The 14,969-nt window shown below is 36.2% G+C and overlaps 1 protein-coding gene across 1 annotated transcript in view; it reads right to left on the bottom strand.

The window, feature by feature from the left end:
* Positions 1 to 3,889: 3,889 nt before the first annotated feature.
* Positions 3,890 to 14,969, bottom strand: part of ENPP3 (ectonucleotide pyrophosphatase/phosphodiesterase 3) — a gene marked incomplete at its 5' end in the record, with an annotated part of 24,930 nt that continues 13,850 nt past the window's right edge. The window contains 9 exons of the mRNA XM_009695310.1: positions 3,890 to 4,285; positions 5,844 to 6,000; positions 7,677 to 7,809; positions 9,174 to 9,251; positions 9,761 to 9,896; positions 12,631 to 12,785; positions 13,541 to 13,592; positions 13,702 to 13,871; positions 14,649 to 14,736. Coding sequence (XP_009693612.1) covers positions 4,112 to 4,285; positions 5,844 to 6,000; positions 7,677 to 7,809; positions 9,174 to 9,251; positions 9,761 to 9,896; positions 12,631 to 12,785; positions 13,541 to 13,592; positions 13,702 to 13,871; positions 14,649 to 14,736 — 1,143 coding nt within the window. The remainder of the gene's footprint in view (positions 4,286 to 5,843; positions 6,001 to 7,676; positions 7,810 to 9,173; positions 9,252 to 9,760; positions 9,897 to 12,630; positions 12,786 to 13,540; positions 13,593 to 13,701; positions 13,872 to 14,648; positions 14,737 to 14,969) is intronic.

Raw genomic sequence — 14,969 nt, 5'->3', positions numbered from 1 at the left:
AAATTTCTATATTTGCTTACAGATTTGGTTCTAATACTCTAAAACTCAAAAAAAACCAACCCCAAGCATAAGAGAGGGAAACAGCCAGGTCCTCCTGAGTTCAGATTTTCAATGGCTACAGGAGTGCTCAGTTTCTCAGCCTCAATAGCAGTCCATGGAAAATCATGTTTTACAGAACTTACATTTTTAATTCTCACACATAAGGTGGATATGAGAGCTGGGACTTGGCAACATCTGCTTTTACAGTCAGCAGATTGATTTACACCTGTTCCACTCCAGCTTCATACTTAGGAGTCCCAAAACTCGCTAAAACCCACAGAAACAAAGGGCTTGCCATTTTTGGGAAGTTATACCCACATCCTCTAGGAAATAGGAGAAGTTTGAAACTTTCAGAAGCAGCATTATTTCTTAGTTCTCAGGACAAAGCAGAGTGGTTATCAAAGGAGGAGTATGTTTTTAAATTAAATATTTGCCATATGCTGGTGTTACTATGTTTTATTGTTTATTTGTTGTTACTTTTACTGTTTCTTCGTTTTAACTTCTGAATTTCTCAGCATTTCTGAGTTAAAAAAAAATCATCAGTTTTATATGTTCAGTCAACTGTCCTTTTGCCCTGCTTTTCTATAGTAAGGAATGTGTCCCAAGTAGAATTCTTACACTGTCACGTACAGTTTCACTGCCTTTGAACTGTTAAGGTAGAGCTTACTACCATCCTACTCCCCTCTACACATCAGAACTTTCTTTATTTGATAACTTTAATAAAGAATAAGTATTCTTTGCCTTTGAAATGCAAACCACAACAACCAGTTTTGAGTCTTGAAATGTAAGTGGATGAACTGTTCCAGGTCAATGTTATTTGAATAAAATAATTTTTTTAGATTCTCGGAATGACTGTGCTGTATTTTGTAGGTTTTGAGGCGCATGAATTCTGTTTGAGGCAGCTGTTCATTTCCATCTCCATGCAAATTGTAGAAGTTACTGTATTTCAAAAAGGAAAAGATCTGTACAAATGTCTCAGGGAACTGCCTAAGTTTCAGGCTGTATCTCTATTGGTAATACAGCCATATGTACACAGTATTAAGTGCTGTCTTATGAACTGGCAAGATTTTTTAATTTTCTGTTTGTATAAATAGAGAAGGCATTACATTCATTTTCAAATTTAAACAAAAGTGTCTGTGCAAGCCAATGGACCTGTTAAAAATTTTAGATAAGTTCACCAAAGCCCAAACACTAATGAATTTCCCTCGCATAAATCTCCAGGGTTTGAGAGCTGCACTTCCTCCCATGCCCAGCTTTAATTATGTGATGCAGGGGTGGTACACAGAGCCAAGTCTGTGCCCTAATCATCATTGTGTCAAGTTCACTATTAGTTCGCCCATCTCCAATGCAGGCACTGGCTCATGTAACTAGGGAAAGGAAAGCACAAAAACTTAGCCCACAGTTTCCAAATCAGTCAGAAATCCAGACATGTTCTAAAGCAGTCGATGACCGGGCTCCCTGGTTGAACTTAGTAGTGATGGGCGAAAGAAAACTTCCCGTGATTGTTCCTGTAAGTAACAAAAAGTGCAATACGTTTAAGGAGGCCTGTGAAACCACACAACTGACTAACAGATGGACATCACAGCCTCTGGGGAGAAGGAGAGGGAACCCAACGCTGCCAGAAGCAGCTCATAGCAGAGTTTATGTCACGAGTGGTGACAGAAGGTGTATGATGCTGCACGGAGAGTGGGCACTGAGAAAGCTGGAGACTCTGCAACATGAAAAGAGTACCCAGGCGTCAGTGCCAAGGGAAGAATAAAGGGCTAAGAACCAAGTCCTTTACTCACAGAAAAATTTCAGTTAGCTATTCCTATGCAATCTCCATACTTTTATCTGTAAATGACCCATTACACTTTTCAACACTAGATATTACGACAGCTGGACAAACAGTAGGGCAAGTAAGCATGACTATAGCAAAACCACTTTCATATTTGCTTTCTTAAAGTACCTGCACCTTCAGACTCCATTACCACAAAAGTTTGTGTAAAACCCAAATACGTGATCAAGATCCTGTTGTGTTAGATGCTATACAAATACTGAATGAGAAATAGAGTTTTTGTCAGCCTGACAGGCAGGGATCTTTATGCAGAAAGGGCCAACTTTTATCAGCAGGGTGGGGTGCTTTTGGGGCGTAGAGGCTAGACATTTTAATAAAGAAGAATCTTGTGAAGGAGAACAGCAAATTAATTTTGCTGCTATTTAAGTCTAGTACCTGTTGTGTGTGAGGAAATGGATGAAATTGATTTTCAGAAGTCTGGGCAAATCTCAAAGACAGTATTTCATCATGCAGGTACCCAGAGATATACATAATTCAAACATGAGTGTAACTGTTCACAATCTACACCAGAAATTCGCTTTCATAATTGAACTAGAGTATTGGCCTGAAGCTTGTATTGCTGCCATGGTTGGTGATACAGGGGTTCATTCAAATTCGGTCAAGCTTGTTCTACTTTAAATTGCTAATGTAGACATACCAAATATTATACTCTTAAGAAACTATTTCTTTCTTCTTATGTCTGAAATTAGTTTTATGATTCTAGACTAGTTAATTTACATGCCTAAATTAGTATGTGTTATGTAGATTCATTGACTAGAGTTAGGGCATGATTTCCTATCCAGCGAAAAATCAGTTGTATTCTTAATTGAGGCAGTTTAGCACAAGTCTCTGATTTAGATGGACAGATTTAGATGCCACGGCGTTGCAGGGTGAAATACAATTCCACATTCAAGGAGATGGTGTAATGGTTTAATCAGAGATACAAATCTTGACATTCAGCTTGGTCCCACGCCCTGATGTAAGATAAATATTGCTAAACTACATTTGGAGTGTGTGTGCATACACTGATCATCTAAGACGTGGGGAAAAAATTGTCCTGTGGTGGTTTTGGGTTTTTTTTGTACAGGCTGTTAAAGCTTCCTTTTTTAAACTAATATATCTGCTTCAGTCCACAGTTAGTTACAGATTGAAACACTCTTTGGTGTTTCTTTAAAACTCCCCCACTGTGCCTATAAATCAGACAAACGGTCAATTGTCTGCTGTTATTCACACCTGCGCTTAGCAGCGTTTTGAGTGGAGAAAATCAGCTCAACACTCAATTAACACGTGACATTTCTGTAATAGCAGAATCTGGGAATTTCCATTGCCTTGTCCCACTTATCCGCCCTCAGCAGTAATTTGTGTACAGCACAGTGTGAGTTAGAGAGTCTCTGTGTATAAAGTCTCTACGGAAAGGAACACTGACTATTTTTCTGATGTCATCACTAATTTTGTGCTCTAATCTCTGGTTTAACTATTTAAAAATACACACAAGCATTTAGGTATTGCCAGGCATTTGCAAATTGTTGCAAATACAGGTAGACATCCAGACAAAATTCTTCTGGCTAGAGCGTTTCTTTTACCTCTTCATGTTCAGAATGCTGTAAGATTTCTGAAGGGTACAGACCATAGCTCATTTAATCTAACATCACTTCTCTTGTTACGAGCATAATGAATTAACACAAGTGGAAAACACAGGGGATGATCATAGAAGACACTTCCACTATATACAAACTTTTTGCTAGTCTGAACATGGGTTTTAAATACATAGCAGTTTCCATGTCAATTAATAGGTGAGACAGAGAAATTAAGAACATTTCAGGACATAATAGTATTAGATAACCATAGCCTCTCTAATAAACACAAAGGGAAAAACCACACACACTCCTCTCGAAGTGTTTCACTTTCCAACTCCATCAGAGAAATATTTTCTATACATTTTACAATTCTGGGCTTTCTCTACTACAAAACATGTTGCTTTTGCAGGTTTTTTTTCAAACCACTACTAATAAAGTATTCTCTATTTTGAAAGCCTGGCTCAGCAATGATGATTTAATTTACTTTAGGTAATTTTTATTCAATTGGCACAAAACACTTGACCAAAGGACACAAATTTGAAAAAAAGAAATTAGCTCCTGTAAGTGTATTTTCCTATAGAAGAGCTGTAGTCATGTTTCCTAAATATTTTAGCCAGGAAAAATGTTAAATCACTTAAATTTGCTTTCTTCCAAGCACTGACACTTTTTAAACAGGTACTCAGTTAATTTCACTCTCAAATATTGGCAAAAATGTCTTTAGCTGTAAGATCTCGGAGATGGGTTCCTTTCTTTCCTGGTAAAAGTCAAGCCCAGTTAGCAGCTCCACATCCCGAACACGTGCAGAATGAGCCTGAACTCTTTCTTCAACCCATTCAGAAAGTATCTTATTTTCCTGCCAAAACAAACAAGAACAATGTTCAAACACATAAAAGGCACTGTTGTTTGGTGGCGGTGTGAGACAATAACCAGTGTTTGAACTGGTTTGACAGACTAAAGGCCACCACTTGGTAAAACTTCTTCCACGTTTTCCCAGGCATCTTCACAGCCTTGCATTTAGGCATCTCATTTAAACAGAATCAAATGGATGTCCCCTCTCCCCACCTTCAAAGTAACAGAGAAGCAAAATTATGTGGCAATGGCAAGTATAACTTTTAACTACAAAGTAAGGCTGAGTCATGATTCAAACACACAAGGAAGGATAGTTTTAGTTACAGCATAAATTAGCTGCAGTGCTCAGGCTGGCCAAACAACAGGCATCTGACAACCTAAGCAAAGTCCTTACAGCAGCTCAGTCTTGATTGTTGGACAGCAATAGTAATTGCTAGATAGACAGGGAAAACAAGGAAAATGTAAGCACTAATAAATCAAAAATATTATTGTTCAATTATTTTACTACAAAGGTTTTTTGCAAACAAACGGTGATTTGCTTTTCCATTAACAATATCTGTGTCTGACACAAATGGTTTACCAAATTTACGTCACTGCAAGACACAATGAATATAAAGTACAATGATATTTGGGTTTTGTTGCTAAACTTTAGAAATAACAGATGTTGATTTCTAAAGTATAAAGAATAATTCATTCAAATTTTTTATCTTATATATTTAGACAACTCTCAACTACCAAAAAGATCACTGGGCAGTTGTGGATTATCCACACCACAAATGAGGAGACACCTAAGTTGTTTCTAAGCAGCTCAAGCTTGCACCTGTCTAGAGTTATGAGTTCAAAGTTATAAGTCAACTAAATAAACACAATTGTATTTCTTTGAGGGCCAGTTCAAGTCTGTGCAGCATATAGCTTGTGGAGGAGGACTCTGTAATGCATTCACTGAACTAAGGAACCTTCTGCATCCCAGAGTTTATGGAACAGACACTCAGCTGGCTCAACAAAACATATTACACTCGGATAATTTATTTTGTTTGCTACAAAACATGAGATTTACATTGTTAGTGGTAAGCATAGATTTTATTTAATTCAGGTATGAATTTCAACCACAGAACCATACATCTAAATGCCTACTGTCTAATTTCTGATAAAGGTGGAACAAAGGATTGAAGGAATTCTTCTAGCTACGCTGAAGGGAGTAACACTCAAAGTCCTCTGATACCTCTGGAGTAAGTTTATCCTGCAGCCTTCCATACAGCTATCTCATCACCCTGTTGGCTGTGCTGCTGTTGTCAGCCCTTCTCAGGTGACAGCATTTCCAAGTTTTCTTCTCAAACCCTCCTTTCCTCTTCCTTGTTTCCTATCAGCTCATTAGTTTCCAGCTACCTCTCCTGGAGCTTCTTGCTCTCCTAGTCATCGCTTTAGCTCTCAACTCAATCTCAGCTCATGAGGAATGAATTAATTAAACACTTAGATTTCTAAAGATTCTCCAGATGACTGGATCCCACTGGGAATCAGTTCACAAAGCTCATTGGCACACAGGAGCATAGAACTATACTTACAGCACAGCTTTCAGTGTTGTCAGGTCGATGAGGAATGATAAAAGACAAAGCATCCAAGGAGCCTGAACAGTTCAGTGGAGTGTAGGACTTGTTCTTGCAGCTAGTCAGAACCACAAAGTAATGGGTTGGGACAGGGATTTCTGTATTGTTTACGTGCCTACAAAACAAACATTAATTGAGGGATTTATCTAGATATCGAGTATTGAAACCACTGATGCCATTAGTCATTTATAGAACTTAGCATAGATCTTTCACTACTTTATGACTTTTATTTATTTTATAATTGAAATGAATACCTGATGGTATAGACAGCCTCATTGTCTGTTTCATGAACAGCCAAACATGCATGGATTAGTCCTTTTGCTACAAGCAGTCCCACAGAAACCAACAGGATTGCTTACATGGTCAACACTCTATTTTGCCAAAGCCAGACATCTACATCTGGAAAAGGCAAGATAAAGCATCGTATCTGCCCTTCATTACATTAAGAATTTCAACCATATGAAACTGAATTTGGAGAAAAACGATGAGAAAATTAGCTTCTAGTTCCTTACCAGCAAGAAACGCCAGAATGATGACTTGTGGCTATGTGCTACAGAAACCAGTTTAGGATACCTGATTGAAAATGTCTTTGCCTCCCTTTTCTGGCTATTCTGTGAACATGGTCACTTTTGTATGTAAACTTACGAGGAGCTGAATGCTTCCCAAATTTGCTGCATATCTTCAGTATTCAACAAAACACTGTCACTGAAATCAGTATACTGCTCTGTATGACTGACTAACCATGCTGAATAAAACATGCTTATTCCAAACTGTAGACAACATTATGTGGTCAACTGGGTATTACAGCATTCTGCTTGGAAGGAAGTTCTAGTCTCTCCTCCCTTCCACCCTCCTACTTCGTGGCAGAGCTGATTTTCCTATTCTCAAACCATTTTTGACAGATGTGGTATTAAGTCTAGCCCTGAATAAAACATCTCCAGTGACAGATTCAGCTGTGCAGATTTCCCAGCACTTTTCTACTACATAAGTGTTCTTACTGTCACAAGGCATTTTCCCTATATTTGGAACAATCTAAGTTGTTTGTTCTTGTTCTGTTTTTTCCTCCTTCTGTCCTCATTCACTAACATAAATAATTGGTCTTTATCTTCCATTTTCTCTTTTATGGAACTATTTTTACATAAGTCTTCTCTTATTCCTGTTTCTACATACAGATGAATTTTTAAATGTATTTTGTTAAGCTACCAGAGCTCACTAAAATGTACCTAGGACTTGTCAGACCTTCAAGTGACCTGTGTAAGCCGTAGCTATGCAAAAATACCACTCAGGAACGTTACATTTTACATTCCCAGTTACATGATTGAGTGAAGAAAACACAGAAATTTGATCTTTGATAAAGCACATCAGTTTGAGACAACAGGGAGAAACAACAAACAGGTGAGTGAGCACAACATGAAAGTGAGAAAATGATGCTGAAGCACATCTGCATATTTAGATGTCATATATTCTCACAGCATTTCTGTTGCAGAGGCCCAAAAATCTAGGCATAAGCTTGGGAAACAAATTACTGGTCCATATCTGTGCATGTGTACATAGATACAAATGTAACTGCATAGCTTTTTTCTCTTTACTGGTACTTCAATTTCTACAGTACTGCATCTGTTTGCAAGAGTATTTGCTGTTGTATGAGTAACAGTGGATGTAGTATTATAAAGGGAATACTCCATTCTCTGTGATACTTGTTTCGTGTTCTTTTTGAATAAAAGTTTGTTTGTGTAGTAATACAGCAAGAAATAATCTGGAGTTTGATTTCTGGCTTTTCCATGTACTTACTGTTTAATTTCATCAAGAGTATCAAAATGGCCATCATAATTGTAATCAAACACTGGTCCACTGATAACATTTACTCCATTCCTTTCTCTAGCATACTCCTGAAGAAGCACATTATGGAAATAGTCCCATATGTCTGTCATTAAAAGAAAATATAAGCATATTTAACATAAATTTGAAGTTATTTCACCATTAAAGAAAAAGAACATATTTCCTTTTTCATTACAGATTAATACTAAAAAGTTCCAAACTAACCATTCAAAGAGACAAGGTAAATGCTATTACAGCTCTGCAAGGCGCATTGCACTACTGGAGATAATGCATTCGATCTGAAGCTGAAGCTACAACTCTAGAGAGGTCATTCATTTCGGGCCGATCTGCTAACACCTGCAACTGTGCCAATTAGTAGGGACTGAGAGAATGGCTTCGCGAGAGGAACATTCACCTCCCAAGAGTTAGTCTAACTCTACAGAACTCACGTCAAACATCACTAGACAATCTGGCTTCTTTCACAGATGTTATTTGAGAAAATACAATTTGTAGGATATAAGCTAGTGAGACTATTTGAATATTTAGAGCTATCATGGCAAAAAAAACAGATGGGTTTGTGGGCACTCCTTATTGATTCATCTCTTTCTTATGGTCTAGAGTAACTTGTAAGTTTAAATCTCTTGTAGAGTTTTCCTTGGAAAATTGGATTTTTCATAATGTCTTTGGTTTACTTGGAAAATTAAAGCCACTTAGGTTTTCTGGATCTCTGGTTTTTTGTATGACATGAGTGAATGAATAAATGAGGTCTGAATGCATTGGAAAGGTAGTTACATCATTGCTTTTCCTCCAGCTTTTTCCTTACTCAATTCCCCTTTTTATCTTTTGTCTAAGAAAATGAGCCTAGACCTAAGAGTAAAACAGGACGATATCCAGTTGTAGAAAATTTCTTATCAGTGATTATGAACAACTGTGGATCAGGCTGGATGGAAAGAGTTAATGCAGCTTACTGCACTTGTACAATAGAAACTGCCTGAAATAAAGATTCCAAGGTTAATATTGTCTGGTTTGAGTTTCTGCTTGATGAAATAGGGACTGTATCACGGCATTGTTTACAAACTTCATCCTTTCTTCTCTTGACACCTTGCAAAAGGAAAGAAAAAGTGCCATTTTCATTCACCTTGAGCATTTCCCCAAGGGGATATTTTCATGAGAGTTTCATAGCTAGCATTTCATGTTAGGACAGCACACAGACGAACAGAAAATTCAAAAGTGAACAGGTACACCTAAGCAGAGGTCAGACAGGACTACATATAGAAAAAAATTTAACTTACATAAGTGCGTTTTAAAGTTTCAAACTTCTACTTCTAAAAATTTTTAAATATATTTGCACAAGATCTGGATATACTACAGGCCATGCATTAATGTTTTAAGTCCTTGTCATAGCTTTATCACATCCAGAATCATAATTACAGAAAATTAATCAAAATTAATCAAAACTTTGCAACCTACCTGTGAAAGCTCTATACATGGGAACAATATTGCTAGTGAGTAAGGCATCATACTGTTCAAAAGCAGATGAATTGAAGTCTATATAAAAGAACAAAGTATAAATTAATTAAATACTATACAAAGATGAACTTGATTCATATGTCACTATAAATTGCAGGTACATGTAATTCAATTACATTTTACATTCGTGCATGAGTGTATGATCCTACTGCAAATATATCTCCAAATTTGTTTGTACAATCTGTTCAATAAAGTAATTATCAAATTTGACAATAGGAAATGAATATTCATACAGAGAAAGAGGACAGCTCTTCATTCCAACTCTTTACATCTTTCCAACCAGTTTTTATCACATTCAAGTTGTTCCATTTTTTAAAGAAAAACTTCAATGTTCCAAACTGAAAATATTAGATACAAGTAGCAGTTGCCTTGCTTTTGGTCAGTCTACGAACCCTGGAAACCTTTTTCTGCCCAACATGCTGATCCAAAGAAGTTTGTTTTGGTGCTTGGGTATATGTTTAAGCATAAACCCACATCCAGCTGATTAAGACTTTCTAAGCTCTAGCTATAAAAAGAACTATGCTCACTGGGAGGATAGAGGAAACTGCGGGTGAAGGTCAGCCCTTCTGGGTAGTTGGAACAATTTTGGCTCCGAGCAACTGGGATTCTAACATCAGCCCGCAGACAGTCTGAAACAGTGGGAGGAAGAGGAGATGTGTTTTCCTGTGAAAAGGGAAAAAAAAAAAGTATTACACCCACGGCTGTGGCTAACCCAATGCTTTGTATGGTTTTAACTTTCTAGAACGGACTTCATTGAATCTTCTCCTATTTTCATAGTGAATCAGGTCAATGCAAGTAATGGACACTGATGTTTTCTGCCTCATGTTTTTCCTCTACTTCTGTTTTTAGGTAATTCAGGGAAATCCTTATGCAGCATGTAAAATTGTAGTAGCAAAATAAGGTTATACCTTAGGCAAAAACAGGTGACAAGTTTGGCTCATTTGTCACTTTTACGTATTTCTGGAAACACAAACTTGATGTCACATCCTCCTGGAAAGCAGCTAGTATATAAAGATGATATTATCACCTCATCTTAGCATCTGGGGATGCCATCTTCACAATAACAGCCTGTGCTGCTGAGAGTTAAAGCTCACATTAACATGCACAGTAGCTAAGATCTGGCCAAAAGTGATTCTGATGAGTATGACTCTATAACCTTTACTTTTTTTTTCCATAAGCTTTTCTAGAACCTTTTTCATAATTTTACAACAGCATTAACTAAAATATCAGAATATGCTTTTTCTGTGTTGAACTGCATTTTCTTTTTCATACTTATTTACATGTAATTTATTTTCATTTTTGTAAGAGCAGAACATATTTATTTGCTTTATACCTTTATAAACAGTAGTTAAACATCTAAATTGATTTTCAGTACATTATTTTGATCGGTTAAACCCAGGCAGAAATAAAGAACTAGAATGTTCTTCTTGTGCCTCTTTGTACTCCTTGATTTAATTTCTTTACTTATTTTTAGGAGAATTCCTGTAGATGCCCATATTATGTTCAGGTTGTATATTAATGGAAAATATATATACCACGTGGAATGAAATATAAAAGACAAAAGACTGCCTTTGCCACCTGAGCAGATAAGCCATCATTGTCAAGCAAATATAAAACCCAGTACAAAACTGACATCCAATTAATTTGAGCAATTTGTCCTTTCTAGTGTCCAAATCAATAATGCAGGGTTAATGGATCCGGGTCACTAAAGAAACCAATTATTTTAAACTTAATAATTGAGCTATGATATTCAACAATGGCTTCAACTTCTTTATGGTCTCTGAAGGGAATCCTGAATCAAAGTAACAAAGGTCTGGGTAAAAAGGCCAAGGACTGTCTCAAACAGAACTTTATTCTTCTCACTAAATACAGTGGTCACCCCTAATGTTATCCAAATACAACAGAGAATCTACTTTTGACCTATATCATGAATCTGGGTTATTAATAGCATTCACATTTTCTCCAACTTGAAGTGATGAGGACACCACTCAACTCTCTTCTTATTATTTCACATTTTTTGAAGCTGAGTGTATGAGCTATGAGCCAAGTGCCAAGGCAGGAGAACAGTGTTTTAGAGCTGTCTGTCCATCACATATGTAATACATCATATAACCTGTATTTTCATGAACACTCCCATACATTTAGGAGATGAAGGCTGCTTATGGCTATTTCCATTGGACATCACAGGAGAAAATTCTCCAACTGAAGAAAAGAGAATTCATAATGAACCTACAAACTCTCAAAACACTGAAAAAGCAACAAAAGAATATTTCAGCTTGTTTTTTCAAGGATCTACAAGTCAGCAAGTAAACAGTATCAAAAGCTGTTGAGAGATGAAAATGGCTATGTCTGTGTCAATTTTTAGTACAATGAGATCAACGATGCAATCCCAGATTGCAAGCTATATTGCTAATGCTCTGTGAACTAATACACTCACTCTAATACAACCTCTCTTCACTTCTTTTCCTCAAAATAGAGAAATACGGTATTTTTAAAGAGATCATCCATCAATAAGAATAGAATGATTCTCAAAGAAGCTGTTGAAAGTGCTCACTTATTAAGAAATGAGATCTTCACAGTCATAGCCAGCACCTCAAAGCTTCAGAATCAGAAAAAAACATTCATCATCAATTCAACACCTTTAGCCCTTTGGCTTTTTGTCTTTCAGGTCAAAGAATTATAAAGTCTTGTTACAAAAACAGTTACAACTAAAAAATGACTGTGCCTATCACATTATGCATTCCCTTTTCTGATGCAGGTTATTGTCTTTTGCAGTTATTTCCTCAGGGCAACTTTGAAAAAGCATTAAATTATAGGTGGAGTAGGCCCATGAATGTCCACGAGTTTACTAACTCTGAAAATTCAAACAATTTATTCCAGAACCACATACACTTGAACTCTCAGAGGTTCATTCAGCCACAATTATCTTTTTCAGAAATTGCATAATGTAATAGAGAGAAAATAAACAGAACATACAGAAATATGCATTAGTACAAACTGTCTTGCAGAGTTGTACAAAGGTTTATGAACAGGAGAAAGATCACAATATTCATAGCAAAGCTTAAAAGATTCTAAATTTGGAAATCACAGGCATGTTGGAGCACTGTCTTGACAGCTTATCCCTTTTACAGAACAGGCTTAATGGAACCAGTTTACCAGCAGCTCTGTTCTTCTATATATTTTGTGTCCCTAACAGATGGCCATTCCCACTTTTTTAAACAGTATTTTAAGGTACTTGAAATTCAAAAGATATCAAAGACACTTTTTCGTTTTCAGGCAGAAGGGCCTTAGTCACATGATATCCATCAGTCCTTAACCAGGATTCCTGATGCATGAACCATATTTTCAATCTGTTATATTACATATTTAAGAATAATATGGATATTTGATAACTTACGGGCTTATTCACAGTGTATGCCGTCCACAGTGGCATCCAGATATCATAGCTATATCCACTCACATACTGATGATGGGAAAGGAGGCAGTAAACATTTTTCTTCTGAAGAACTCTGGGTCTCCCATATGGCAAATGATATGAGTTTGCCACCTTTACTAGAATTTAAACCATAATTATTGATTCATTCTTCTACAACATTTTGGATGGCACAAAGGTTTTAAAAAAGCAGAGAAAAAATGTAAATTAAAACATTAATAAATACAAATAAAGCCTACAGTAAACATGGGCATGTGTTTCTTTAAGCTCTTAGCTTATGATTGGAATAAAAAAGTGTAGAAAATAATTTTCATGTTACATTTAACATACAAAAGTCAATTTAATATATCAGACTTGCAAATTTTTGTTTCTTTGCAATTTCATACCAATATAAATCTTTTGAACTTATCTTATCAGTGGAGTGAAATTTACATCTTATTTGGCTAGGAAGAATTACAATGCCTTTTAAATTTCCAGAAATCCCATAAAAAAACACACAGCAATATCTAGGGGAATTTTTGATCAGAGAAAGGCAAAGTTATGGTTACAAGGTGGGGAACAAGAGTTATGGCATATAGCCTGGAAGTGCTCAGGCTTTCTCAAAAGACCATTGAAACCTGTATGATTTTTTCCAAGATTTTAATGGGATTCAGATCCAATTCCTATGCATAAATGTTGCTATAACAGTATCAATTAGCATTTTTTAAAGAAATGCAAAGAAAAAAGAAAAAAGTTATTCTTCTGACTTGGCTTTCCTACTTCATTTTAAATTGTAATTAACATTGCAAAAATTCCCACTGAAACCACTAATATAAAACCTAAACCAGGCATAGGTTTAAAAATATTGCTGTCCTTTTAATTTCTTGCTACTTACTTTCTTCTGCGGTGAGATTTAACCTCTCATTTAGTACTGAAACATTTGATATCTGTAAATATAAGAGAATCATTCAGAATTAATCCATAGTTTAGAAAAACCAAAGAAAAGAGAACACACTTGACAAAGATGATTAAAAGATCCCAGAAGCCCCTACTTACATGCATGCATGTGCATCCCAGTTCATCTATGGGAGTCAGATGGGAAACTGGACACGAAGAAGGAGATGAGTCTTCTTTTGCAAGTGAAGGATTGTAAAAAGGTTTTTTTAAGAGGTGATTCAAGCTGCCATGTGTTCCATTGTTTGGTGCTGGTGTAATATGCAGCAAATCTGTTGAAACATTTGAAATCTGTAAACATATTTTAAGATTGAAATGGCATTTTAAAAAGTCATTATCTTTCCAATTCCACATGTTTCCTATGCATTCATTCTAAATATAGAAGAAATAGCTTATTCTGTTATCTAAACTATTCTGGTAACTACTACCATCAACTTGCAATTTTCTAGGTGTGAAGGTTCATTGCTATCTTCCACTGTATCAAGATTTGGTAATTCTGTATTTGAGTACTGTTGATAAGGTTTTATACATTCACATAACATTCATAAAATTAGATGATTTAATGCAGAGTACAAATGTGATTGCAAGTGCAACACGTTGTGAAGCATACTAGCCTACTGCATTTTTATGTGTTGTGTTAATCCATATTTTCTGAGGCAGATGCTTCCTAATTGCTCACTGCCAGGACTGCAATGGTCCGTCTTAAGTTATGAGCAAGAGTGGTAACTCTCTACAAGATTCTTACTCCACAATTATTCCACAGGCATCATTTCAACAGCAAGCCCTTGTGACAGGAGCACTTCTCTCTGATTCTTTAGTGGAATCCTTCTGCAATCAGAAACAACCTTCAAAGCAGAACAATTTTTGGCAGTTAATATTTTAACATTGTACAGAAGGCAAAAGAGCATGGCTTCAGTGTTTTGTGTGAAAAACTTAGCTTCTGAATGAATTCACTCAATTTTTAGTTACTCTTCTTTTAGCTCTTATAACACTGGTACTTGAAAACACTGTTGGTTTATCATCTAAGGTACTGGATTGTTTCTACTCACCACACATAAGGTTGTAAACCTCAATGTTTTCAAAAGGGTCCACTTCCGTTTTCTCTTTAAAGCTTGGGCCATATGCTAAGAATATAGCCTAGATTGTAATAAAACAGAAGTTGTTATCTAAAAAAATCCAAATTCAAAACCAATTCAGGTGCATTTTATGGAAACAGGGACACTGGAACAAAATGTAGTCTTTTCACAGTTATAAAAGTTAAAATACAGGATTGTTCTGGTAAAGAAGGCAAATGTTGCCCATTGCACATAATTTGAAGAAAAATGCAAAACCTAAATTAACTTCTCAGGATACTTCAAACTGTATAAAGA

This window comes from Cariama cristata, unplaced genomic scaffold (genome assembly GCF_000690535.1).
Source record: "Cariama cristata isolate BGI_N322 unplaced genomic scaffold, ASM69053v1 scaffold27072, whole genome shotgun sequence".
Lineage (NCBI taxonomy): Eukaryota > Metazoa > Chordata > Aves > Cariamiformes > Cariamidae > Cariama > Cariama cristata.
This window is presented reverse-complemented; position numbering and strand designations above follow the sequence as displayed.